General features: G+C 45.1%; 2 protein-coding genes across 8 annotated transcripts in view; one reads left to right on the forward strand and one right to left on the reverse strand.

The window, feature by feature from the left end:
• The window catches only part of SNRNP40 (small nuclear ribonucleoprotein U5 subunit 40), a 41771-nt gene extending 40446 nt beyond the window's left edge, over window positions 1–1325 (reverse strand). For both annotated transcript variants that reach the window (XM_032246683.1, XM_032246682.1), the window contains exon 1: window positions 1086–1325. In XM_032246683.1, coding sequence (XP_032102574.1) covers window positions 1086–1229 — 144 coding nt within the window. In that variant the 5' untranslated portion in view covers window positions 1230–1325. The remainder of the gene's footprint in view (window positions 1–1085) is intronic.
• A 120-nt stretch (window positions 1326–1445) lies between these two features.
• Window positions 1446–11003, forward strand: part of ZCCHC17 (zinc finger CCHC-type containing 17) — a 68761-nt gene continuing 59203 nt past the window's right edge. For 2 of the 6 annotated variants that reach the window (XM_032246684.1, XM_032246687.1), the window contains exon 1: window positions 1446–1553. Coding sequence is in view for 1 of the 6 variants with exons in the window: in XM_032246689.1 (XP_032102580.1) it covers window positions 1560–1691 (132 nt within the window). In the remaining 5 variants the exon portion in view is untranslated. Of the gene's footprint in view, window positions 1692–11003 lie in introns of all 6 variants that reach the window. The other 4 variants (XM_032246688.1, XM_032246686.1, XM_032246685.1 and 1 more) reach the window with 4 other exon arrangements.

Below are 11003 nucleotides of genomic sequence, written 5' to 3' on the forward strand. Positions count from 1 at the left end.
GCGTGCAGCAAATGCAAAGGACTGAGGCAGAGGCTCGGAAGAGAGTGTAACTGGAGCCAGGTGGGCAATGAGAAATTGGTCAGAGAGGTAAAGAGAAAGAGGGCAAATAATTGCAAGAATTTTGCTTTTTACTCTGGGTGAAGTAGAAAGCCACCAGGAAGTTTTCTGCAGAGGGTAACGTGATCCGATATTTAGAAGGATTCCTCTGGTTATTGGCTTGGTAACAGGTGCCGATCCAAAGGCAGAGAGCAGAAGACCAGTTAGGACCCTACTACAAAAATGCCAGTTGAGGTAACAATGGCTTAGGCCATGAGGCAGTGATGGAGATGGTAGAAGTAGCAATTCTAGATTTATTTTGAGGACGGTGCCAGCTGGATTTGTTGAGAACATGAGAAAGAGGACACTCATATTTCCTCAACTGAGCCTAAACAGGACAGTGGACGTGTGATCACTATTTCTATCTTATCAAAAAGGTAGTTCGGAGCATGGTTTCTCAGTTCAACATCTGTTTCTACCATGTACTTGGTAAGTTTGTTTTCCCATCCGCAAAATGGGTTAATAACGTTCCTAACAGGCTGCTACCAAGATTAATGGATATTTCATTTAGGAAACACTTTACTACACAAGTCCAAGAATATTAGCTGCTATTTAGTTGCTAATAATACTAGCGCAGAAAAACAAAGGGAAAAGCAGCCAAGCCCAATCATTTCCCTTCTTTCCTCCCTCCCTCATTCATTCATTCTACAAACTTTTCTGAACTTTTGTTCTATGCGAGCTAGATCCATGTGAGTTAGGATGCTCAAACCCGGGCTCGCGTTTTGAGCCCAAGGTTCTAATTCAACTCTAATTCTAAAGCTACCTCACAGGGCAGTCGAGAGGCTGAAAACGAGCGCCAAACAGGGGAACTTGTACGGAGTATCCGCGGGCTATGGGGCGCTTAGTGTTTATGTGCTTTAACTTTAGGGGGAAACTCTCGTTCTGTCCCCGCAATGCGGGAAAGGGTCGGTGCGGGGTCACCAGACACAGCGCTCCGAGAAGAGAGGAAGATGAGCTGAGGGACAAAGGCCGCCTGCTTCTTCACTTACCGCTTGCAGCAAAGCTCCCGGTGTCGCCTGCTGCTGCCCGGCTCCGGGGCCCGACCCCGTCGCTCCCAACAGCAACTCATGTCGCTGCCGCTTGACTGGGACCAGCGGCAACTCTGGGCCCTTACGCTTCTGCTGTTCTATCATGGCGGCAACCGGTCTCTTCAGCGCCGCCACGGAACGCGCTGCAGCCCTCAGGCGCCACGCAATTGGTTTCAACTTAGTCCTTCCTCCACAACTTCCAGCTTGAAGAACCAATCGGCTTTCAATATTCCCATTTGCACCGCCCCCCAGATAGTCTCTTGTTATTGGACCTATCTTTCTGACGTCATGAGAGCGCAATTCCAGGATTGGTGAACGGAGCTGGCGACCTTCCTAGGCGCGCTGGGTGTTGTGGGTGGAAACGCGCTGGCTGACTGAGTTAGGCGTTTAGTTCAACGCCGCGATTTGGGGACCAGGAGCTGACGCCTAGTACGTATGAGGAAGAGCGGGTTGGGTGGCTGCCTGAGTCTGGAGGCGACGCCTCTGTTGTGCAGTCTGAGCCTGCCCTTCTCAGCTGAGGGTGCTGATAGCGAGGGGTGGGAGGCGGGCCCCGAGTCCCCAGCTCTGGTAAGTAGTAGTCTGGGCTCCCTTTCCGGGCAGGAGCGGAGCCTTGGGGTCTCGGCGGCAGGACCCAGCCCCCGCGGCTCTCTTCTTCAAGAGCGCCCATCGTGGCCAGTCCTGTGCCGGGCATTCCCGGGGAGAAGGGCCTGTGTCCAGCCTCCAGCGGTGCCCCGTTTGGCCGAGGAGACTGACTTGTTTCTGCCACTGATTTTGCAGTTTTTGATTAGGGCCTACTCTATGCTCCGCTGAGAGAGACCGTGATGAAGGAAATGTCCGGCTCCTTCTCCAGACAGTCTTGTTGAGAAATTTGAGACTCATGCCCATGAACGTGGTCATTTCCTCAGTCGTCCAGCTGATTTGTTGTGCAGCGCGTTGGGGATACGTTGTGAACCAGGCACCGTCCCTACTCTCAAGGCGTTTAAGTCTGGTGGGGAAAACGTTAAACAGTGACCTCACTAGTACATGGAAGTGCCTCCTAGTGCTGCATCGATGCTATGAGTGCCTGAAATAAGCAGGAAGGTTTTTCAGAGGAAAAGATGCCTGCGCTGGTAGCTGCAGGAAGAATTGTAATTAATTAGGTAAAGAGGTGAAGGCAGAACCTTCCATAGAGAACTGCTTGTTCATTTTCCTCCCAAGCCCTGAGGCACTTGGGAGGAAAATGGCTAAAAGCACAAAGAACCAGTGTGGCTGGTACAAAGAAAATGAAGGGGAGTATGGCACAAGACGAAACTGTGTGATAGCGGTCAGACCTTGCAGAAATTTGTAGCTTTTATTTTAAAACGGATGAGATACCACTGAGCCGTCTTCCCACAGTGGGATGTGGTGGAGGAGGGGGCTTGATCTTTCGGGCTCAGTGGTGTGAACAGATTGGGGTCAAGGAAGCCCTAGTGGCTGTATATAGACCACTTAGGATATGCAGTAATCCTGGTTAGAGATGTCAGTGAGGACTGAGACATGGGTGGAACTGCGGAGAACTGGACAGATTCCAGAGGTATATAGGAGATAAAACGGGTGGGACTTGGTGATGGGTTGATTTTAGGGAGTGACGAGAGCAATCAAAGGTAACTCCTAGATTTCTGGCTTACGTAGTTGAATAGGTGGTGGTACCATTCACTCACTATCAGTGAATCCCTCAAGCTGGATAGGGAACACTAGAAGATGACTAGAGACCAGTTTTATTTTTTTATTTTGTTTTTTAGACATGGCCTCGCTCTGTTGCCCAGGCTGGAGTGCGGTGGTACGATCTTGGCTTACTGCAACCTCCGCTTCCCAGGTTCAAGCGATTCTCGTGCCTCAGCCTCCCCAGTAGCTGGGATTACAGGTGCCCACCACCATGTCCGTCCAATTTTTGTATTTTTGGTGAAGACGGGGTTTCTCTATATGGGTCAGGCTGGTCTCAAACTCCTGGCCTCAAGTGGCCTGCCTCAGCCTCTGAAAGTTCTAGAACTACGAGGCCTGAGCCACTGCTCACAGCTGAGACCAGTTTTCATTGAATGATTGACTGATTGATTTTGTGGGGTCATTCATGACATCCAAGAGGCAGTTTGAAATACAGCTTTGGTGCTCAGAAGAGGGATTTGTGTTGGGAATATAAAGTTGAGGATAATTTGTATATACACGAATTGAGCCATAGGTGTGGGTAAGGTCACCTAAGTCAGAACCTAACTAGTTCCAACATTTAATGGTGAAGAACAGGTGGATGAACCTATGAGAGTTAGAGAAGGAAGGAGGACTGGAGGAATGTCTCAGGAGCAAAAGAATGATTTGTGATAGAAACGTCTAGAATTTAACATGAGGATTGAAAAATATATTTTGGCTTTTATCATCATGGAGGTCATGGTAACCTTAGCAAGAGTTATTTTGTGGGTGTAATTGGGCCAAAAGCCAGATATGAGGCAAGGGTTTGGACAAGAAAATGCAGGCAGTGAATCTATACAGTATTTTTCATAGACGTGATTGTAAAGAGGAGAGGATGTGCTAACTGCTGGGGATAAGGGATTATCCAGGATCCAATTGAGGATCCAGTTGTGAGAAATTTGAGAATATTGTAGAACATTTGAAAGTCATTGTGGAGTGTAGGAGAATGAGCTTACTAGAAAAATGTAGGATGCAAGGAAAAAAAATCAATTTGTTTTTTCCAGCACATCAGGCGGTTTAGTGAATGCATGGAGAAAACCTGTCTGGGTATGGCAAGGACTTGGCTTGCTCCAGACATATTCTGACCTCTAATGTGTCTTCTCTTACTGAAAAATATGGAAAACTAAAAACCATTTTTCTAGACTCCCTTGCACCTAAGGTGAAAATTGAATTTGGAACTGAGTTAAATGTGAAGAGAAGGAGGGCGCGAGTCATCCAGTTTTGCTGCCAGTCATGGCAGTAAAGTTCTCCAGCTGATAGCTTCCTGGTTTGGTGGCTTGCTGCAGTGATAGCCATAACTTTTGGATTGTGGCAAAGGTGGTGTTATTTTGTGGGTTAGGTGTTGTTCCTGGAAGTTCTGCCAGAGTCTTTTATTGTAGTACATATGTTTCTGCTTAAGTGGGTTCTGTTATCTGCAACTGTCCCCGACCAGGGTAGAGGTACTGCCAGATAGGTAAATATAAAGACAGTTAAAGGGAGTTTGGGGTGTTGTTGGAATGATGATCTGTGGAATCTAAGCTGGATTGGGAGAAAACTGAAGAAAAAGAGGAAGGCTGATAGACTAGAAGAAAATAGAGGCCATTAAACCAGGGTTCTAAAGAGGTCAAAGAACAATATTCTCTGCTAGAAGATTTCTGTTTATCCTAAATGGCTTACTCACTTATCTGTTTAACTTCCCTGCTTGCCCCAGACCCTCTTTCTCTTCCTAGCTACTACTTTGTTTTGAGACAGGATCTCACTCTGTTGCCCAGGCTGATTGCAGTGGCATGATTATGGCTCACTGTAGCCTTAACCTCCCAGGCTCCAGTGATCCTCCCAGCTCAGCCTCTCCAATAGGTGTGCCTACAGGTATGTGCCACCATGCCAGGCTAATTGTTGTATTTTTTGAAGAGACAAGGTCTTGCCGTGTTGTCCAGGCTGGTCTCAAACTCCTGGCCTCATGCAATCTTGCTGCCTTGGTCTCCCAAAGTGTTATAGGCATAAGCCACCATGCCTGGCCCTCAAGTTTCTACTTAGCACTTACCACATTGCAGTGTAATTGGTCACCATTATCCCTGTCGCACTAGGAGGTCTTTGAGAACAGGAACTGTGTTGCACAGGGTGGTTTAGGCCAAGCACAGTGGCTCCTGCGTATAATCCCAGCACTTTGGGAGGCCAAGGCAGGTGGATCACCAAGATCATGAGTTCGAGACCAGCCTGACCAACATAGTGAAACCCCATCTCTACAAAAATACAAAAACTAACTGGGCATGGTGGCATGGGCCTGTAATCCCAGCTACTTAGGGAGGCCAAGGCAGGAGTATCACTTGAACACAGGAGGCAGAGGTTGCGATGAGCCAAGATGGCACCATTGCACTCCAGCCTGGGTGACAAGAGTGAAACTCTGTCTCAAAAAGAAAAAGAAAAAAAAAAAACAAACGTGGTTCAAGTGTGTGGCCTTTGGAATGGCCTAAGATTTGTCTCTTTCTAGCTTTGTGGTTTTGGAAAAGTTATTTGATTCCTGTAAAACAGGATTACATGCTTTGTAATAAAGCAAGTTTTAAGGATTGAAAGCAGGTTTATAAACTGCCTTATATATAAACATCAATCAGTAGTGTATTGAATTGATGAATTAACAGTTTAAATGAGGTAAAATTAAATACTTCACTGTTTTAGTAGATATAAATTTTGATGTGCGTTACACTGTGTTAGGCACTGGAGATTTGGGGAGGAAGGGTGTGACTATGTACAAGACAAGGGCATGCTTACAAGAATTTCACATTCTACAACGGAAGTAAAAAAATGTCCCTAAATATTATTTGAATCCCATCTCCATCATTCATATTTTGCAATTTTGAGCAAGTTTACTTAGCTTCTCTTGTGTCCTCATTTTTAAAATGGCAATGATAATTGCCTGTTTTATGGGATAGTCAAGAAGAGAATTACTGAATGTCATGAAGATAAAATTTTAAATTAGTTAAGAGAAGATAAAATTTTAGATTAAGAGAAGTAAAGCTGTTAGATTAATACATGGCAGATATGAAGCACTCAAATACTAGCTATTATTATTATGCAACTTTGAAGGAATCTTAGGAATAATTGACTGAAAGAGTAGTGTTGGGTGGTAGAATAAGTGCTGATCCTGGGGTCTAGTACCAGTGTTGTTAACTGAGCAGCCTTTGTCAAATCACTTGGCTTCATTTTCAGTTGCATAAGAGTAATAGGTTTAATTATTTTCATAATTCCTTTAAGCTTTTATATTTTCTGAGTTTACCTTTTGTGTTTTTCCTGGCATTTTACTATTCCTGCTTACAGCTTTTAGCTATTTTCTCAACAGGCCCATAACTGGAATTTGAAAGGAAGAAGCATCTGTCTTACATGGTCACTCTAGAAATGTGGTGGGAGGGAGAAAAGTTGGACTACCAGCTTGACGTTTGAAAGTGTTCTGGCCAGGCTTGGTGGCTCATGCCTGTAATCCCAGCACTTTGGTTGGCTGAGTTGGGCGAATCATTTGAGGTCAGGAGTTCGAGACTGGCTTGGGCAACATGGTGAAACCCTGTCTCTACTAAAAATACAAAAATTAGCCAGGTATGGTGGCACATGCCTGTAGTCCCAGCTACTTGGGAGGCAGAAGTGAGACAATCACTTGAAGCCAGGAGGCAGAGGTTGCAGTGAGCCAAGATCACACCACTGTACTCCAGCCTGGGTGACAAAGCGAGACTCCGTCGTCTTGGGGAAAAAAAAAAAAAAAAAAAAAAAAAAAGTGTCCCATCTGTTGACCTGTCCAACATATTAAATGGGACTCGGCTCTTTTAGACCAGAATGCATTCCCCCTTCTTTCTCTACCCATGCTTGGCATTGACATATAGTAATACTCAGTTCACTCATTCAAAAAAAACTGAGCACTTGTAGTATACCGGGCACCAGGAACACAAAATTGAATAAGAAATGGTCCTTGGTTTCATGTTCGAATGAATGGATCCAGACCTTGCTCATTCTAGCCTCTTCCATGAATGATGTCCTTCAGATTACTCCATATTGATTCCTCTAATGTTGGAACCCAGTTAGTGTTAGAGTGATACGCTACAAAATTTAGATTTAGACTGTGTATTAGTCCATTTTCACACTGCTATAAAGAACTGCCTGGACTGGATAATTATAAAGGAAAGAGGTTCAATTGACTCACAGTTCTGAAAGGCTGGGGAGTCCTCAGGAAACTTACAATTCATGACTGAAGGTGAAGGGGAAGCAAGACATGTCTTGTGTGGTGGCAGGAGAGAGAGGGAGCAAGGGAAACTGCCACATTTAAACCGTCAGATCTTGTGAGAACTCCCTCACGATAATGAGAACAGCCTGGGGGAAACCACCATGATCCAGTCACCTCCCACCAAGTCCCTCCCCCAACACGTGAGGATTAACAATTCAAGATGAAACCTTCATGATCCAATTACCTCCCACCAGGTGTCTTCCCTCAATACATGAGGATTACAATTCAAGATAAAATTTGGGCATGGTGGCTCACGCCTCTAATCCAAGCATTTTGGAGGCCAAGGCGGGCGGATCGGATCACCTGAGGTCGGGAGTTCAAGACCAGCCTGACCAACATGATAAAACCCTGTCTTTAAAAAAAAAAAAAAAAAAATTGGGTGAGGACACAGAGCCAAACCATATTAGATTATGAATCCCCCCTTTTTTTTGAGATGGAGTCTTGCTCTGTCATTAGGCTGCAGTGCAGTGCCATAATCTCAGCTGACTACAGCCTCTGCCTCCTGGGTTCAAGGAATTCCCCTACCTCAGCCTCCCGAGTAGCTGGGACTACAGGCATGTGCCACCATGCTCAGCTAATTTTTTTTTTTTTTTTTTTTTTTTTTTTGGTAGAGATGGGGTTTCACCATGTTGGCCTTGTTCATTTGACCTTGTGATCTGCCCGCTTTGGCCTCCCAAAGTGCTGGGATTACAGGCGTGAGCCACCGCGCCTGGCCTAGATTGTAAATTCTTTTTGAGGTATAGTGCTTAAGAATGCAGCCAAGAATTCTTGGCTGGGTGCCGTGGCTCATGCCTGTAATATCAGGACTTTGGGAGGCTAAGGTAGGAGGATTTCTTGAGCCCATGAGTTCAAGACCAGATTGAGCAACATAATGAGACCCAGTCTCTACCAAAAAAAAGAAAAAATTAGCCAAGCTCTTTGGTATGTTTCTGTCTCATCTATTTGGGAGGCTGAGCTGGGAGGATCTCTTGAGCCCAGGAGGTCAAGGCTTCAGGGAGCCATGATTGGATCATTGCACTTTGGCCTGGGCAAGAGAGCAAGACCCTGCCTCGAAACCAAAAACAAAAACAGGGCAGGCTCTGGAGTCATTATTCTGTCTCTGTTCATATCCTACTATTTTTAATTAGCTTGCTTTGCTCTCAATTCCAGCACAGATTAAAGATAAATTAAAATTCCTTTAAATTCTTTAGGGTTTGTGTCAATTAGTACTCCTAAGTAACAAAAAAATCTAAATCCAAACAATAACAAAAATCTTGACAAGGTCAGTAAGGTGACACATTAAATGAAGTTCCAAAAAGGCTATAAAGTGTCTGGCCAATTTAATATTGTTCTTTAAACTTTTTATTGCTTGAGGGATGGGAGGACAGGATGTGTAGGGTTTTCTTCCTAGTTGCATGTGTACTTTAAAAATTTTTTTGAAACAATCATGTGCAATGTACACATAACATTTTTCTGAATTATTTGAGTTAAATTGCTGACCCAATGCCCCAACAGCCCTGAAAACTAGTTTTCTTACAAACAAGGACATTTTCCTCGTTTATTTTAATTTTATTTTTATTCTCCTCTATAGTCAGTGTAATTACTAAAATTATGAGACTAACATTGCATTACTTCTTTGATCCTTGGGCCCCACCTTTTGATACTGGAGCTCTGACTACCCATTCTGGGATGCTCCAATGCGTGCCCCCATCACTCTGCTCTTCCCAGTATTGCAATCCTCTTTGTAGATTCCTTCCTCACCCAACGTAGACTCTGACCTCACTCTGGGCCACCATTTCTTCTGCTGTACCCTTTACTTCCATCACATACTTTCCTTGCTCTGCCCCTTGTTTTGGAAAGAGAGTGGCTAGTGATTGGTCCCTGTTGCTTCCTTACATAACACAGTTGTTTAAAACATTCGAGCAAAATGCTTTGTTCTGCGTTCAAAAGTATTGCAAGGGCCAGGCGCGGTGGCTCAAGCCTGTAATCCCAGCACTTTGGGAGGCCGAGGTAGGTGGATCACGAGGTCAAGAGATCGATACCATCCTGGTCAACATGGTGAAACCCCGTCTCTACTAAAAATACAAAAAATTAGCTGGGCATGGTGGTGCATGCCTGTAATCCCAGCTACTCAGGAGGCTGAGGCAGGAGAATTGCCTGAACCCAGGAGGCGGAGGTTGCGGTGAGCCGAGATCGCGCCATTGCACTCCAGCCTGGGTAACATAAACTCCGTCTCAAAAAAAAAAAAAAAAAAAAAAAGTATTGCAAGGCAACTCCAAATGGCGGACCTCAATCCTTGTCAATTTACTGGATCTTTTAAGTGTATGAATGTGGTCCTGTCTGACTGTATCTATCTTAATGTTATATATTCTTTTATTTTTCTTTCTGAGACAGAGTCTCTTGCCCAGGGTAGAGTGCAGTGGCGCAATCTTGGCTCACTGCAACCTCCATCTCCTGGGCTCAAGCAGTTCTTCTGCCTCAGCCTCCTGAGTAGCTGGGATTACAGGTGCTCACCATAATGCCCAGCTAATTTTTTTATTTTTAGTAGAGACGGGGTTTCACCATGTTTCCCAGGCTATTCTCAAACTTCTGGGCTCAAGTGATCCACCCGCTTTGGCCTCCCAAAGTGCTGGTATTACAGGTGTGAGCCACCATGCCTGGCTCAACTCTTTATTTATTTTTATTTTTATTTATTTATTTATTTATTTTTGAGACTAAGTTTCACTCTTGTCTCCCAGGCTGGAGTTCAATGGCATAATCCTGTTCACTGCAACCTCTGCCTCCTGGTTCAAGCAATTCTCCTGCCTCAGCCTCCCGAGTAGCTGGGATTACAGGCGCCTGCTACCACAGCTGGCTAATTTTTGTATTTTTAGTAGAGATGGGGTTTTGCCATGTTGGCCAGGCTGGTCTTGAACTCCTGACCTCAGGTGATCCGCCTGCCTTGGCCTCCCAAAGTGTGGGGATTACAGGCCTGAGCCACCATGCCTGGCCTTAAATACTTTTTTTTTTTTTTTTTTTTTTTTGAGATGGAGTGTTGCTTTTGTTTCCCGGGCTGGAGTGTAATGGCGCTTTCTTGGCTTACAACCTCTACCTCCCGGGTTCAAGCAATTCTCTGCCTCAGCCTCCCAAGTAGCTGGGATTACAGGCATACGCCACACCCAGCTAATTTTTTCTGTTTTTAGTATGGATGGGGTTTCTCCATGTTGGTCAGGCTGGACTTGAAGTCATTACCTCAAATGATCCACCTGTCTTGACCTCCCAAAGTACTGGGATTACAGGCATGAGCTGCCACGCCCAGCCCTATATACTCTTTAAAAGTTGCAGAACACTTTTTTTCCAAGTGAAATCTTAGACAGAATTTTAGTATGTAAACTGGATCAAAGCAGAATACGTTGTTATAGTAGGCACCCTTCCAGTAATTCTCACCCACTCCCCTTTGTCACTGTGACCCACCATAATATGGCTAGGAGATTAAGTATGAATCAGTAATAATTGTCCTTTGCCTAATTACTGAGGAGAGGCTCCTACCCAACTGCTCTGAGTGGGACTTCCCCCAGCTCTAGCTTCTTTGGGGGTTCTACTCCTCCAGCCTTTGGTATGGAGGCTCACCTCTGGTTGGTTGACTTAGAGGTAGCCTCATGGGTCTTGGACCTTGTGGTGACCTAGATATTTCAGAGTTGACTTTTTTGTTTTTGAGACAGGGTCTCATTTTGTTGTCCAGGCTGGAGTACAGTAGTATGATCAAGGCTCAATGCACCCTTCATCTCTTGGGCTGAAGTGATCCTCCTGCCTCGGCCTCCTGAGTACCTGAGACTACAGGCATGTGCCACCACGCCCAACTAATTTATTTTATTTTTTGTATTTTTAGTACAGATACAGTTTCACCATGTTGTCCAGGCTGGTCTCAAACTCCTGACCTCAAACACTTCCACCCACCTTGGCCTTCCAAAGTGCTG

The sequence above is a fragment of the Sapajus apella genome, unplaced genomic scaffold, assembly GCF_009761245.1.
Source record: "Sapajus apella isolate SASKATOON/1434 unplaced genomic scaffold, GSC_monkey_1.0 scaffold62, whole genome shotgun sequence".
NCBI classification, from domain to species: domain Eukaryota; kingdom Metazoa; phylum Chordata; class Mammalia; order Primates; family Cebidae; genus Sapajus; species Sapajus apella.